This window comes from Nymphaea colorata, chromosome 13 (genome assembly GCF_008831285.2).
Source record: "Nymphaea colorata isolate Beijing-Zhang1983 chromosome 13, ASM883128v2, whole genome shotgun sequence".
In the NCBI taxonomy this organism is placed as follows: Eukaryota; Viridiplantae; Streptophyta; class Magnoliopsida; order Nymphaeales; family Nymphaeaceae; genus Nymphaea; species Nymphaea colorata.
The window spans coordinates 6,328,987-6,344,773 of NC_045150.1; the positions used below are offsets into that span (position 1 = coordinate 6,328,987).

General features: G+C 36.6%; 1 protein-coding gene across 1 annotated transcript; it reads right to left on the bottom strand.

The window, feature by feature from the left end:
• Nucleotides 1–5,753: 5,753 nt before the first annotated feature.
• LOC116267178 (uncharacterized) lies at nucleotides 5,754–15,523 on the bottom strand. Its single transcript, XM_031648780.2, has 6 exons — nucleotides 15,382–15,523; nucleotides 15,232–15,305; nucleotides 13,559–13,849; nucleotides 10,803–10,964; nucleotides 7,792–7,881; nucleotides 5,754–6,235 (listed from the first exon to the last, which is right to left on the bottom strand). Exons 1-6 carry the CDS (start codon nucleotides 15,435–15,437, stop codon nucleotides 6,042–6,044), a joined length of 867 nt encoding a protein of 288 aa, XP_031504640.1. The 5' UTR covers nucleotides 15,438–15,523; the 3' UTR covers nucleotides 5,754–6,041.
• Between the last annotated feature and the right edge of the window lie 264 nt (nucleotides 15,524–15,787).

Consider the following 15,787-nt stretch of genomic DNA (forward strand, 5'->3'; position numbering starts at 1 on the left):
GGAAGGGAGTAGTATTAGATCAACATCTTCCAACGAAGGGGTGATAGGCTTACAACTGATTGAGAAAGGTGAAGAGGGAAGATACACCCTAGCTAAACTTAGATAAAGGACAAGGAAACATGCTTGACCATCTTGAAAGAATATACTACACAAATAATCAAGAAAATTACAAGAGAGAATTTAGTTCACCTATTACAAAATTGGGAGACACCACTTTTCAATACAACATCAACATAAGAGGCATGTGAGGAGGTGTCAAAGGACAGTTATGATCGCGTACAGATACATGCATGATAAATTTCCATTCAAATGCTTTCTTAATGCTATTTTCGTTGGACAAGTGCATCTTGTATTCAGTCTTTTTTCCCCTTTTCATTTGAATTTTTGCAATCTTGCTTAGAACAAACTCCTTTCTAACAATGAGACCATGTCAACTTTTATCCAAAACTGTACTTTGTTGCACTGAATCCATGTTTCAAAGCATAAGAATTGTACAACTTATTCATGTGGTCCTCGTTACCAAATTGGATTCCTACCATTGGAATAGTATTTCCAATGCCAACACGTGTAACATTCTGCCAACTGGAACTACTTTGTCCTTCATGTTCATTTCTATCATCACTTGCAACAATAGTACTTCCAAATTCGCCATTCACACATTCACCTGAAGGAAATAATCCTTTCAGCTACTTTGTTCATGTAGCTAGTATTTTCATTATGTTCTCCTTTAATTGCCTGAGATTTGAATTCATCGCGACCAAAGGACGATGATAGCACTGTAACCGGGCAATCTGCAGTACAAAATATATCGGCCATTTAAGTTATTCCATGGATGAGTTGGTTTACTAGCTTATAGGTAAAACTAATGTCCATTTGAGTTCCACGTGTCAATGTTTCATTAATTTTAGGCGAAAGACAATAGATGATTTGGTTGCAAAATGTTCAATTTGGTTGCAATAGACATTGTGATATATAAAGCGATCAACTTTAATGACCAACCAATTCATGGTGAAGATTTGCTGGGGAAAAATAGTTTGGCAAGTTCAATACCTGTTGCTATAGCATTTCCTTTGTCATGTTCGCAATCAAGCGAGCTTGTAAATAGGTGGAAACATTTGTTCGATTTCTTTGAATGTCCAACCATCCAAATGAAATTTCAATTCTATAATAATTGTATGAAAATGTAAACGTATTACGCACACGATTTGGACCAAAGGCATATGGAGATCTACTCGCTGCATCTTACAGCCTCGTCAATGAGTAGTTACATTGCTCTATTTGTTCTTTCAACATGGCTTCTTACAATCCTATTTTTTTATGTTTCATTGCTTCATACCATTGTGGTTGACTAATATGATTACGATAGCATGGTTTGATGTTTTCTTTAGATTCTATTTTCTTTTTCACCAAGACAAAAGTGGGTAGATTTCTTCACCAAGGAAAAACAGGTAGCTGGTAAGTGTGATTGAGTCCAACCCTTCATGCCATAGGGAAATGGCAACCAACTGGGAATGACGAATGACAATTGGCAACCACTCTCACAATGGAAAAAAGCTGCAAGTTTGAAATGCAAACTTTAACAAAGAAAGTGCACAAAAAGGCATTGAGATAAAAGCACAAGCTAACAGAATAGCAGGCTCTAGGGGTGGAGATAGGCGGGGGGCTCCATGGTGCGTAAAACTTTGAAGTTACTTGTTGGACCTTGTTGGACCTAGGTTCAGTTATATGGGACAGCCCCACGAGACCCCGATCACTGCCTGCCACCAAGGCCAACTGAAAATTGGTTAACTATGTATTTAATACCCCATGGAAAAAAATTTTTGGCTCCACCCTTGGTAGCAGCTTTCTACTGCCGTATTTTTCAAAACAAGTGAAGCATCTCTTTGTCATAATCTGTTTTCTAATTTGACAATTGAAAGTTATCTTGTCCTGATTTTTAGTGTCATCATGTGTTTTACTATCCCTTTTTTATTATATGACGTCTTCCTATTTTCTATTGATCAATAATGAATACTGTTTTCCTAAGGAATTATATGTCAACAATAAGCAACTTTCATGCGTGTGGGTTCTTTTCATTTCTTAGTTAATATTCTGCCTGGTTGTGTTCTCAAGCCTTGTATCTTTAAAATGAGAAACTTGGGACAGCATCCATATGTCTAACTTTTCCCTTTTTTTCTGATGCTGCTCCATGAGAAGAAGTTCCTTTGTACTTCTAAAGGTAGCCACACTACGTAGTGTGGATTTCCAACGTGGTACCAAAGCATGAACTATCACTGCTGTTTCTTGATTTCATGTGACGCAGTTTTGAATTCTGTCTGAGTGTTGATTTTCTATCGACTTGTTTCTTGGTGTCGATATCTCTACGTTAGTTTTATTCCTTCAAAGTTCGTGTTCAAAAGTCTATCTTCCCATCATTTTATGTCTAATATTTATTCCTTGGTGTCACAGCTAGTCATGCAACTGCTTTGTGCTGTAGCCTCTTGTATTGCTGTCTTACTACGTACGGAGATGCACCAGCTTTAATTTGTTTACCAAATTGCATATCAAAACATGCTCACCTCATTCATTCTAGGATAATTGTTTCAGCTTTATATTTTCCATGAAAGGAGATCAGTCCATCTGACTAGAGCCCTCAACCTAAAACCTTTTAGTAGAGGAAGGTGAAGAATGCATTTGTTGGATATATATAGATATTGATAGACCTTTCTCATAATTAAAAAATCTTGGCAACTAGATCAAATCTGCAAATTATCTTACGCTCGACTTGTCTCAGTGACTTGTTTCTACAAATAGGGCTGAAGGTGAACATGAGTCCCGGTACCCAGGGGTAGAGCCATGAATTTTTCATGAGGGTAACCAAATTATAGTTTTAAAATTTTGACTATGTCAAATTTTCAGAATTTTATGTAGGATAAATGAAATTTTTAAAATTAACATGTAATTTTTTATTTTATTTTGTTTTATTTTATTTTTATTTTTATTTTTTTGGAGGGGGGCCAGGGCCCCTACCGGCCCCCTGCTTCTACCCCTGCAAATACCGGATGGGTAGTCCGGTACTTAGTACTTGATGGGCCGGGCTTGGGGTGATTATTTGACCTCTAGTTCAGTCTGATAAAAGAAACTGGTCCATTGGACCGGGAAGCCCTGACATAGCCAGATATATACATTTAAATTAACCGCAGCTCGCTCTCTCTCTCTTTCTATATATATATATATTCTTCACCATTATGCCAGCAGACGGTTTCCTTAGAAACTATTAGTTTGTTATCAATAACTTGGTTTAGAAACTTTTGATACTTCATCGAGCATTCCCTTACAAACTCTTGATGCATCGGCAAAGATTTTTAAGATATTAGAAAATGAAATATTAAAAGTTTTAAATAAGAGTGAGCATTGAACCGGTAATGGGCATGAAGATGAGGGTCGGGCCCAGCCCAGCCCGATAAATAAACGGGATGGGCCTGAGCTGCCAACGAGTCCTTTGGGCCTGCCTGAGCCTAGCTTTCTCTAGCCTTGGACTGGGCCAGGCCGGCCTGATGCCCAGCCCTAGGTAAGGTATCGCTGATTGCCAACAGTATTTCAGAAATAATAAGATGGTTCCTGCTAACCATTATATTTTATTTTCTTAAAAAAAATTCTCAGGCCCTTCAAACCGTAGAAGTGATACTTTGGAATTATAGTTATAGAATATCAAACAGACCTTGAATTTGGAAGTAGAATTTTCCTCTTTCACCATGTTCGAGAAGAACTTCTCCGGAAACCTTCTTCCAGAACTGGCATCCTTCTTCAAAAAGAATTCTTCAGGGCCATCAAACGCCCTTAGATTTTCTCTCTCTTTTCAAAACCTTTTTCGAAAAAGAAAAAGAATTTCTGTACTGAAAGAACTTTCCTTCCAAGCTATCATAATAAAGCCATTAAAACCCATACTTATCAGCCTAATTTTACGAAAGAAAAGGTTTTTACAAGGTAAGACTTCATTGCCTAAAGGACACTATCAACAAGTGTTCCAACTTTCAAGAACTTTCTTCAATAGAAAATTTTCAAAAAATGGTGGAACAAAATGCCAAGAATATCTTTTCAGACAAAATTACAGAAAAGATGGCTAAATAAAATATACGCTTAAAAGTTTCGCAAAATTAACTTGGACACCCATTTTGAAAACAGCTTTTTGAAATGTACCTGCTATTGTTCTAAATATTTTGAGAAAGAGAACTCTTCTTGAAGACAGCTCGATGTAAACAATTTTAAATCAAATTAATCAGAAAAAAAAATTAAGAGATTTTTGTCACTGGAACTTGAAAATCTTTAATGAACTCAAGGGACTACAACTAATTTCGTCGATTAAGCGTATGTAAGGCAATAGTCGAAATAGGTATCTGCTGCAGCCCTGTAGATGGGTGGGAAAAAATAGTGGGAAAAGCTTTATTGAAAGAAAAAAAAAATGTGACAAAGAGAAGAAACATACCAGCTTTAATCGTCAAAATTTCTAAGACCCTTTTAACTTAAGAGTGCTTTTTGCTTTTTAAAAGCAGCATGGCCATTTCTTTCATCATTACTCTTTCCTACCTAGAATAAGGGCAATTCTAAAATGCGCTCTCATTTGACAGAGCAATTCTAAAACCTCATATTCGAATTTATGACTGAAAGGTGCCCCTTTCTGGAGTTCTTTATCGACAAATAATAATGACCGACAGCTGACTTTCAGAGGGGTATTCCTGTTGCTTATCTGGACACTGATAATAGGCTCTCTAAAGTGATCATTCGAGCTTCTTCAAATCGAATTTTTTTAGCACCGGCTTTGCATAATGATATATGGCCTAGTAGTGCAACTATTAACTTGTCCAAGAATCATAAAATTCGAAACTTGATTAAAAATAGAAATGAGCATTTTCATTCAATGCTGAATTAAAGTCCTGGGTGATGATCAAGATGAACTGATTTACCAATACGGTCAGCTCATCTTCAACAATCTAGATTGAAACTTATCATAAGACACGAGTTTAGTTGTAGAGCTTTGGCGTTTACCTCGATATGACGAAATATCGCAAATAGTAACTGACAAGTGCATATTTTGTTCTTGGAATGTGCTAGAATATTGTAGTTAACTAATTGCCCAGCACGTTTTGGTATCTGCAGAACAATAATATCATGACTAAGTTCCCAAGACGAACAGATTATTACACGTTTGTTCATGTCAGGGATGCTTACTACCGGCCAAGAAATTTTCTGTTATCTGCCCACAACGATTCATAAAAAATATTACTTAGCACCCCAAAACATTGTTGTGGCGAGGTCAGTCAGTTTATTATATGTTGCTGTATCTTACAAGGTTTTGCAACATCGAAGTCAGTGCATGAACAACATTTCAAGCCACAATCTACGACAGGAGAAAATTTCATACTCACAAATAATATTATTTAATTAGAAAAGATTGAAGAGATCAACCTACTCATCAAAATAGCCACCATCCTCTATAAGAGGCACTTACCGTTGATATGTATTTCATTGTTTTGAACACCTTTTGGATTAACGAACAATGAGTAGGACCCAATGGGTTATGTGGACAACAGAGATAAATTCAAGACAGCAAAGGAGGAGAGGCTTGGGCTCAATCTATCCCTCTAAGTTGCCAAGCATAGGAGCCAAGGGAGAGCTTGGAGAGGGAGACCCATTTTGCAAGATGCTGAACTCAATAAAGAGGACAGACTAGCCCTTCTCTAAGGAATTAAGACAGAGAGCTTAGGCAAGGAACCTCGAGATGAACCCAGGGAAGACTCAATTTGTTTCTAATTTCAAATAATTCCCGTAGACACGCCCAAAGATACTTGTCTTTATTTATATTGCAAAATTAGACTGCTACGAAGATCGACCATAAGAAATGGGAATTATCTCTTACATTTTGGCAATTGTTTACTTAGATAGTAAGTTGGGAAACTATTTCCAAGTTTATCAAATAAGACTGCACGTGGTTTGAGCCATTTGTCAGTAATGTACCTCCAAGGCAAGCACCAATTAGAGGGTGCTCGTAGGGTAGCAGATGATTAAGGTACTTCATCTCCCCATGCATCATCCCTCAATTTCTGACGCATCTGGATGCGATTCCTCCTTGCTTCCTCTTGTTTCCGTAAATCATAAGCACTGAAATTTGAGCACGGCTTTTGTCCCATACCTTGCGCAATCAATCTCTGTGCTGTTCGTGCTGATGTCTTGGGTCGGGGATGGGGAGGATCCAGATCTGAACAGACTCAATGATATTAATGAAATATCATAACCTAAAAGGTTCACAAAATCAGATACAAACATTGTCACAAATTTGAAGAAGGAATAGAGAACAACATCAAGCTCTGCCTTGTCCATATGTAATACCAACTGCTAGCTTGCTAGTTACATGGAGTTATGAAGCACTCCAGTTAGATGACCTATAAAATGCCGCTCGGCATGTGCCTGGACATTGAACCAGTTCTATCAGAAAATACTGTTTTATACCTCATCAACCAAAGTGTTAGGTACACCTTGACAAAGGGCCAAAATCCACCTTTATGCATGTGTGGATGCCAAACACTTTTAAATAACAAAATCTATGCATAATTGATTACCACCATGTGATATTTCTTGCAAATTTGACAAACTTGATTAAAAGTAGGCCACCTGCAAGATGACATTTTTCAACAATAAAAATATTCCAAAAAGATTCTTCATAGGTCTGAATAATTAGCAGTTCAGCACAGATCATGCATTTAAAAAAACGCAATATTTATGTTAAAAAAAGAAAAAACGAAAAAAAAAAGAAAAACATATTTTTAAAGTAAAATTCAATTTAACATTTTTATTTTTCTCTTTTTTTGACATTAATAACATCATTTAAACTTAAACTAAATTATTTGTTATCAATTCTATCATCGTAAAAAAAACTTTGCCAAAAGAAATACCCAAGAAAAACCTTGCTGTTAAAAACTAAAAAATGCAAGAATGATCTTTGTAACAATGGTCTGAAGACTATGAACTTGCAGAATGGTACCGAAAGACAAAAGAAACCCAAATATACTATCATGGAAGTTCAGTTGGCATGACTAAAAATCGAGATTCCTGGTAACGTCTGCTACACCTTTGCCACTTTAGCATTTGCAGTAATTATGGTTCCATATCTGAGCTTTGAGGATAACAAATGATGGCTTCATATAGGCCAAAACCATCATTAATTGAAACTGAATGAGATTAGTTGCAACTTGCAAGATGATGATGAGACAATAACCACTACCATAAAGAAAGAAATTCTATCTGAATACGGACCTCAACGCATAGCTGACTATGTAGGGACATTCAACTCAGGAAATCCCAAATCTACCAATATATTATGCTGATTTTATTACAAGACTATGTCAAAAGTAAAAATTAAAACAAGTGCTTATTATGACGATTTAAAAACCCTACTGGAAGAAGGACAGTAGTTTAGTTTTTCTACTTTGGCTACAATGCAAAACGTCCATGTCAATTCAGTTAGTACTCAAATAAAATTTGCAAGCAAAGTTGATCCAAGTTACTGTAGGCTTGATGACAAGTATGAAGTTGATATGTGTTGGTCAATTTGGACTTCTAAACCCAAAAATATTGAATTTTACCAAATTAAATCTTTGATATTTTATGTTTCAACTTTCAATAAAAAATTGGATATGTGATCCAAAAACCATTAAGTTGGTTGTACAGGGAAAAAGAAAAAATCAGATACAAACTAGTCGATAAAGATCACAGAATGTGAAACATGGGCCCATTACCATGTGAAATATTACTAACCTTTTGAAGAAATTGAGCTAATGATGGGATCATTCTCATCCAATACTCTTATGGAGTAACTACAGTGAACACTGTTATGAGCTTCCCATGCTGCCAATTGTAATGCCAAATCATAAACAAATTAATTAACATTCACAAGTCAGACTCTAATTGAGTTTTCTCTATTATATTACCCATTTAACAGATCATAGGAAACCAGTAACGCAGTTTAAACAATGAAAAGATGCTTGAATGTGTCAATCGGAACTCTTCAATCACACATGACTAAATACATATTCTTATATTTTCAAAATTGAAAATTTAACTCCAGAGGATAAGTCCAGAAAATCAAGGAAAGCAAAAGCTGCCTAATCCTAGAAATGACAGTGTCTACTATGGTTACTTTATGGATGCCAAGATCAATTGCTAAATCTCTGGAAGCACCTAACACTCAAACTAAACTCATACTTTCAGTTCTCAGATGTTCTAGGTAATCCATCAAACATGTCCCTCACTTTCCTGGTGATGCTGACAGGCAAATAATAGACCAATATAATTTTAAACTTATATTGTATCTGAATGCAAAACATTAGCAACATTTGTATTGCACCTAAACGTCAAAAGACCATGTCTCATTGTTGCAGACAAGGCTGGACCATTGGGCCGGGTGCCAGATGGGCCAGTCAAGTACCTGGCCCGAACAGGCTGGGCCCAGGCACTGAGATCGGCCTGTTGGGCCAAAATCTGTCGGGCAGAAGTCCAGGCATTGCCTTCAGCCCGACTTGGGCCTGATAAGAGTTTCATTTTTTCATTTTCTATTGTTATATTGTTATTTTTCAATGTCCATATGTTCAACCACTGCCCCCTTTTTATAACATTTTTTGTGGCAACTCATCATGTTCTTCAATATAGGACTAAAAGGTGAGTCCTTTACACCTTTTTCAAAAAACTTGAATGGTGAGCCTGTCTTTTGTTTTCCCTTGCACCTTTTTGAAAAAGTTGAACACATTGTTCAAGGACTAAAATGCTTAGTCCTGTATTGATGGACTTTAGAAAGACCTTCCTTGGACTACTATTGTAAAAGGAGGCATAGTGTGAGTTAAAAGACTTGGATTTAAATTTGTAGTAATAATAATAAATGTTATCGGACCAGGTAGCCAGCAACAGCTTTGGCTCAGTACCCACTAAGCCCTAGGCCCGGCCTGGCCCAATTATTAATGGGCCAGGTAACATGTGGAGAGATGGGGTTTAAGGCACATATCCCCAACACCCGACTAGGGCTAGCCTGGTCTGACGAGTTTTTTTCACTGGACCGGCCCGGGGGGTCAAATAGCCAGCCCAAGCCCAGCCTTAACACCGGGTAACCTGCCCGACCGCCAATGTCACCTGTACTGAATTTGGCACTGGCTATGTAATTATAGATTGATTTTCCAAATAAAATGGTTCAGAAGTTGAGGGAAGGCAATTATGAGAACATTTGCAAGAAATTATAGTGGTAGTATAATGATAGTGTCTGCTACATGTTGGATCATTTGACCACTTTGGAAACTTGTGAAGAAGTGGGCCAAGTGGCAACATTGACTTCTCTGATCCTAATTCCTACCCTTAATCCATGAGATAAATGGAAAAAATAAATACATTTGCTAGATCATGTGATAATCCAAATACTTTATATGATGATTTTTTAAATAACTTTTTATCTTAGTTGTCAAAATCTCAATTAGTAAGTTGATTAGGCTGACTAGTTGATTGACATGGTTGTCAACAGACTAGTGTTTCAACTTTTAACCAGCAACCAGTTGGTTAAACTAGTCCATACAACAAGCTAAACAATGGTCAATTACCTAAGCGTTGACCTATAAATATGGAACTACATTCTTTGTATAGATATATATATGGTTCTGTATTTATTTCTTCCAAGTAAATGCATTTAATTACATATAATCAATTGATTTGGATTGAGTAGTCCCTATTAGTCTTTTTAGAGTCTTGAAGGACTTAGGTCTCACCTCGATTTTGACAACTTGGTGTGTTACTTGGTTTTTCAGTTTATGGTTATGAATTTATTATTCGTGAATGGATTATTTTTGTTATCTTATTTGGTTAAAATTTTGAAATCATATTTTTAATATAATTCATGGTATGTGTATGTGTGAGTGTGCGTGTGTGCAACGTTTATGCGCATCTGATATGTGTGTGTGTATCGTGGTATATGTCGACTAAGTATGAACAATATGTAGACTTATTATGAAACGTCTAATGACTCTAATCATCCAGAGTGAGGTTAAAGATATACTCTGCGCTAAGACAAAGTTACCCCTTAACTTAACTAGCTGTAGCTATCTTTCTATGTAATTGCTCTACATCATCCAATAATCACTGGATGCCTTTCTGGTCTGACGTGAAATGTTTAACACCATTTCTACTCTCTCTCCAGAAACACATGATTCACCCCCATCAATTCAAATACAATTAGAAAGGGTACGGAAAACTTGACCAGACACACCATGGTTACCCTTCATTAGAAACGTTATCCATGGATAACTTTTCCAATGAAGCAAAGACGCCCTAATAGACTTAGGAGAGAAGATATCATATAACATGGTCTGACTTTTATACAGAGTAAAAAGTTATTCAACTATGTTGAAAATCTATAGGGGCTGTATTGAATTAAGCACAACAAAATTATTTTTACTGCTTTCTTCCTACCACAAGCAGAAATTCCTCTTAAAAATCAAGATCTTAACGTGTAAAAGGTCTAAGCTCTAAGTCAAAATGAGAACTCAAGAACTAATTCAAAATAGTTATCAGGATAAGGCTTCCAGTCCCTGCAAGAAATTAAAAATACCAGCGAAACATTTCTAGAGTGGCAATCAAGCTGAGGATAACAGTCATGGGTTTTAAATTTCAAACCTTTTGACCATGACATTGCAACCCAAGCATTCTATGTACTTCAAGAGCAAATGTACTAATGTAACATGTCTGTTAAGAATCCAAAAGATCAGGCAATTGAAGAATTATATTGCACCTACCCAGTGCCGGAGTTCTAAATACAGCAAGTGCAGTAGTATCATCAACCCAGCGGATACTAACTCCACGATCCCTGAAGCTATCAAAATCCTTTTCCAGTTCAGTTGTTCGTGTACTTGATGGAAAGCCACTAAGGACAAGAGTGTGATCCATGCCATATTGGGCTAATAAAGAAGAAAAAAGAAAACAAACATTAACAGCTTGCAGATGTACGCATACTGATGCAGTCTAACAGCATTAGATAAGAAGCGTTTGTTCAATTAAAAGCAGAATGGAAGGGTGCATAAACTAGGTCCATAATCCAGTTTGGTGAAGAAGTCCAGTAATGAAATAAAAAAGAGCTATCCATGTCTTTGGCTGTCACTTAAAAAATAGGCTACAGGAAACACAGTTTTGAGCAAAACTGCATCTAATATGGCTGCTGAAAAACCTGGATGGCCATCATTTCTCTGGGTTTAACCAGGCCCTTTCTTTTCGCACTCTAATTGACATGCAATATGCTTTTTCCATGCAACACTCTTCGCTTAAGACTCAGACCCGTATTCATCTGGTCGCTTGAACCATTAAATCATCTGCTGTGAATCATGTAACCCACATTTCTGTATTCCATGGAATAGCAGTATTCATAAGTAAAAGCAGCTTCATTAGGATACTGTCATGTGGGTCAAACTCATGAAACCAAAGCTTGGGCAGAAAGTCAAGTTCATTTACAAGCAATGAGCTACCTTCAAAGATCTTCCAGCAGGCAAAATTAATATCATACTAACCGTTGTCACAAACATTGTCATTCATTAAGAATGGTAAAACAACCAAAAAGTTGAAAAAAAAAGGAAAATATCACAAACAAGAGATATTTTGATTTATCATGAAATGGTGTTTGCCATGTCCTTTTGTTGTCTCTTTACATCTTACATTTGGGCATCCTTTAAAATGGCAAATATGGAACTTTTTAAAATGTTTAAATTGTAAAAGGCAGAAGCTTGAGAGTAAAAATGGGCTTCAAATTTTTTTTAATGGAAAAAGAGGAAAGCCAAAAACAAAAGGGACTTTTATGGTTGGGCAAGATTCAATTGCCTCCCCCAGTGCAGAAGAAGCCAGTGAGACTCTCCCATGGGTACAATGGAAACTGGAAAATGTGACTTCCTGCATCCATTTTCTGAAACCTGCTGACTGAGAAAAAACGTAGAAAAGGAAGAAGAAGAATGGAAAGAAGAAAAGAAGCGGAAGAAAACAGGAAAAAGCTGTCACTGGTGCAATCCTCTTCTCCACAGTCAACAGTTTCTTCTGCTTTTCTGATTTGTTTTTAGTTTCTTATTCTTCACTGGTTCTTCATTCTTCGAAAGTTTTTTTCTTCACTGACAATTTCTTCTTATCCTCAACTGCTTCCTGTTTTCCTTTTTACTTTTCTCTTTCTTTAATGTTCAAATCTGATTGTGGTGCAGCATGCTGATCCAGTTTGTCAAACCTTAACTCGATACTGATTCAGATTTTTAATGGTTTAACTATCAGTAATTTAATAACATCATGTTCATTGACATTGACAGATTGTTAGTTGCTTCTATTGTTTCTGCCTCCTCCGCAACTTCATATTGCAAATCAAAGGGCAGGGTTTAAAAGCTCTAAACAAGTCTTTGAGTTTCTTTTTGCCATTATAAGGAATGGCGTTTTCAAAAATGCCCCTTTCTGCTTTCTTGTTAACCCACTTTGTCCCTTTTAAAAAGAAATTTATTATATGTCTTAATTCATTCTTAAAAATTCTTGTAATGAAGACAATGCCCTCAAATAACATATGTGATAAATAACATGAAAAAAGAACAAAATATTCACCACGTGCCTTATTTTGTTTTTCTCATTTTTTCATTCTGTCACATCATTTCCACAAATATTGCAAAAATTTGTGCCTATGTGTAGGATAAAAAAATTCACAAACAATAAATTTAACCATTCACAAGCTATCATTATACCAATGATCCAACAAAAATCAAAGCAAATTATCAGGTACTAAACTAAGCAGCCGAACTGCATCCCATTTGTATCTAAATCATGTAGACTCGAGTACAGCAACTTATTACACGGGCCCAGCGACTTTGATTATTATATGGTTCAGAGCTAGACCATTGTCACAAACACCATTAATCAGGCTTTCATTGACAGAATTTTTTCATGGAAGTGTCTCTGGGATTAAAAACCACACCTTGTGTGAGTATATATGTTAAAATTTAGTTCCTTACTAATTTTCTTATAAAAACATTGACAAAACATCAAAATGGTCAGTAAAATTTTAGAATAGACTGAAAATTTGAAAATATTTTAATAAATAATTGTTTGAAAAACGTACAATTTGGCAATGTTTACAAAATATCATCATTTTTCACTTTTTTCCTCTTCCCTCAATTTCTCTTTAAACGGGATATTTTGAAGAAAAATACCAATGTCTATAACAGGAAACCAAGACATCAAAAATTAAAAAATACAGCCTGCCATATTGAAGGCACAAACTAAAAAGTTAGCTTTGCTTTTGGTGTGGCATGTCATATGCAATCCCATTGGATTGATTGGACAACTAATAGATGTTGGTTTCTCATGATCTCTCAGCTTTCCTGTAATCATTCTTTATAAACCATCTGCTAATACGTAACATCAAGATATCACAAAAAACGAATGACCAAAAGTTCGGCTGTAAAAGTGCAGTCAATTAGAAAAATGTGATCACCAAACAGTCACTACAACATGGTAGTTAAACAACTAAAAAGCTTACTTTTCTTATTCTCGTTCTCAGTAGTCCTTTGCTGGCATTCGTGATCCATTTCATCTTCAGAACAACATCCATCAGCATCATCAATATATTGATCACTATATAGCCCATTCTTTCCATACATAAATGATCCTCGACCCCGTTGCTTAGGAGCATGAGCTTCTTCTTCCACTAGGTTTTTGGATGGTCCATTTTCGAAATGTGAAGCAGACAAGTCCAAGGAAAGCTTAGATGCTCTAGATTCTATATCATGATAAAGTTCATTTGTAGCCCGGTCTGCAACAGCTTCCCAATCTGCTTTCAGCATACATCAAGAACCATGAAACTTTGAGTTACTACTGGAAAATTACAAACAAAGAAATGCTATTACAAGGAAGTAAAGCTTCCACCTTCTTCGCTGCTTATGAGAATAACCAAGGGGAGAGAAAAAGGAAACAGAGGATTATGCCTGAAAAGTGATAATGAGGATGAACCTAGAAGCATGGCACCTAAAAGCCTAATTGTGGATGCCACATCACTTGCCAAAGAACACAGTCCCATTAAATACCAAGATATTGCATGAATTGATGCATAAACAGTTAGCCATCTATGGAAGGTGGTCCTAGAAAGATATTTTCTTCAGCATCTTGCATGTACAGTAACACACATGAAGAACAGCCAGAAAGGCCATTACTTGGAGTTTTCTCATGAAAGTACAGTTCTCATCTCAAGAAACTAAGATATGTATCTTATACATAAATTTTCTGAAAGATTGTGGGATGTGAGTCAACTAGCTGCCATGTCAATCAGAATAACTTTTCTACAAAAGAGAGGTTCCCAAGAATGTTTGATTAAGAAATCAGGATATAATGTACTACAACTTTTTCTACTGATCAGGATTTTTCAAACCACAGGATTTGCAGTTCTGAGGAACTATTTAACAAGTAGAAATCTTGACATAAAATTTTTAGGGCAATATAAATTGGCGATTCATGTGTCACTATTGTCTAAAGCTGCATAATGTGGATAAGATAAAGAAGGTTAATATGAATTTTCAAGACACATACATGATTACATCCTCACAGTTTCCCCCAAATCAATCCATAGTTCCACATATATGGCCGCCGAAAAATAAGATACAGTTCATTTGTATTCTCAATCAACTCAGGACGAACCTCTCTAACGGCTATCTTGAAATTCTTCTTTCTTTACTTATGCACCAATTTAGTCTACAGTTTATCACCATCAATCAAGAAGCTGCACAACATTCTCAACCTTCTACTCACAACGTCTTTACTGTATTTTCCCCAGTATCAAACTGATCTAAAGGAGATAAGGTTCGAATTCTCAAATTTTCGCCAGTTTGTCCAACATTTTCTTTGTATTTTCCACTGCTTTCTTTGGAACTATACAGAAGGTGCCAAACAAGCTTCTGTATGTCAATAGGAGGTCGACTCAATGTGCCAGCAATCCTTCAATTTCATTCATGCAACTTTCTTCAGAGGTCGCGTTAATGAGAATCCTACTTAATTCAACTAATCGATGAAGAAACGACAGATAAGAATTAAAAGAAAAGGGAAGCTATAGAAGTGTAAGTATAGATTCTCCTGTGCGAAATCCCCTACCTCCAAACTGGAAAAAAGAGAAAGCCTAAAAGGAAAAGAATAAGAATAAAGGACAAAAGGAAAAATAAATACCATCATCCGACGAAGGCGAGGGATCGGAGAAATTTCTGTTCTCTAATTCACGCTTCCCGACACCCTGTACATCCCTGAGAGGACAGGAAGGAGCTGAGAGAGGCGAAGAGAGAAGGGGGGGGAGTGAGAGAGAGAGAGAGAGAGACTCACAGGAGCGAACAATTATCTCGAGACGTTTCCGTCAACGCCGTTCTCGTTTCCTCCATTTCCGTCGTCTGCGATATTCTGCCACAGAGAGAAAAGTGAGAGGCAGACAGAGGAAGGGAAAGGGCGCACACATGAACAAACCATATAACCACGTCGCCGACGTGTCCCCGTGATGGCGTCGGGTCGAGTCATTGCTAACTGTGTCTGTTTCCTGATAGTCTGGACATTCGATGACTTTCAGATCCAGATCGAACTCTACGCAGCGGCCACGTAGTAGGTAGGTAATTTGGTCGAACGGCGCACCGAGAAAGTCATTAGGAACCAAGATGTAAATATATCGGATTTGATTATTCCTAAAAATTGGATATTAAAAAATAACATTTGATTAAGAAATTAGATCCCATTTAAA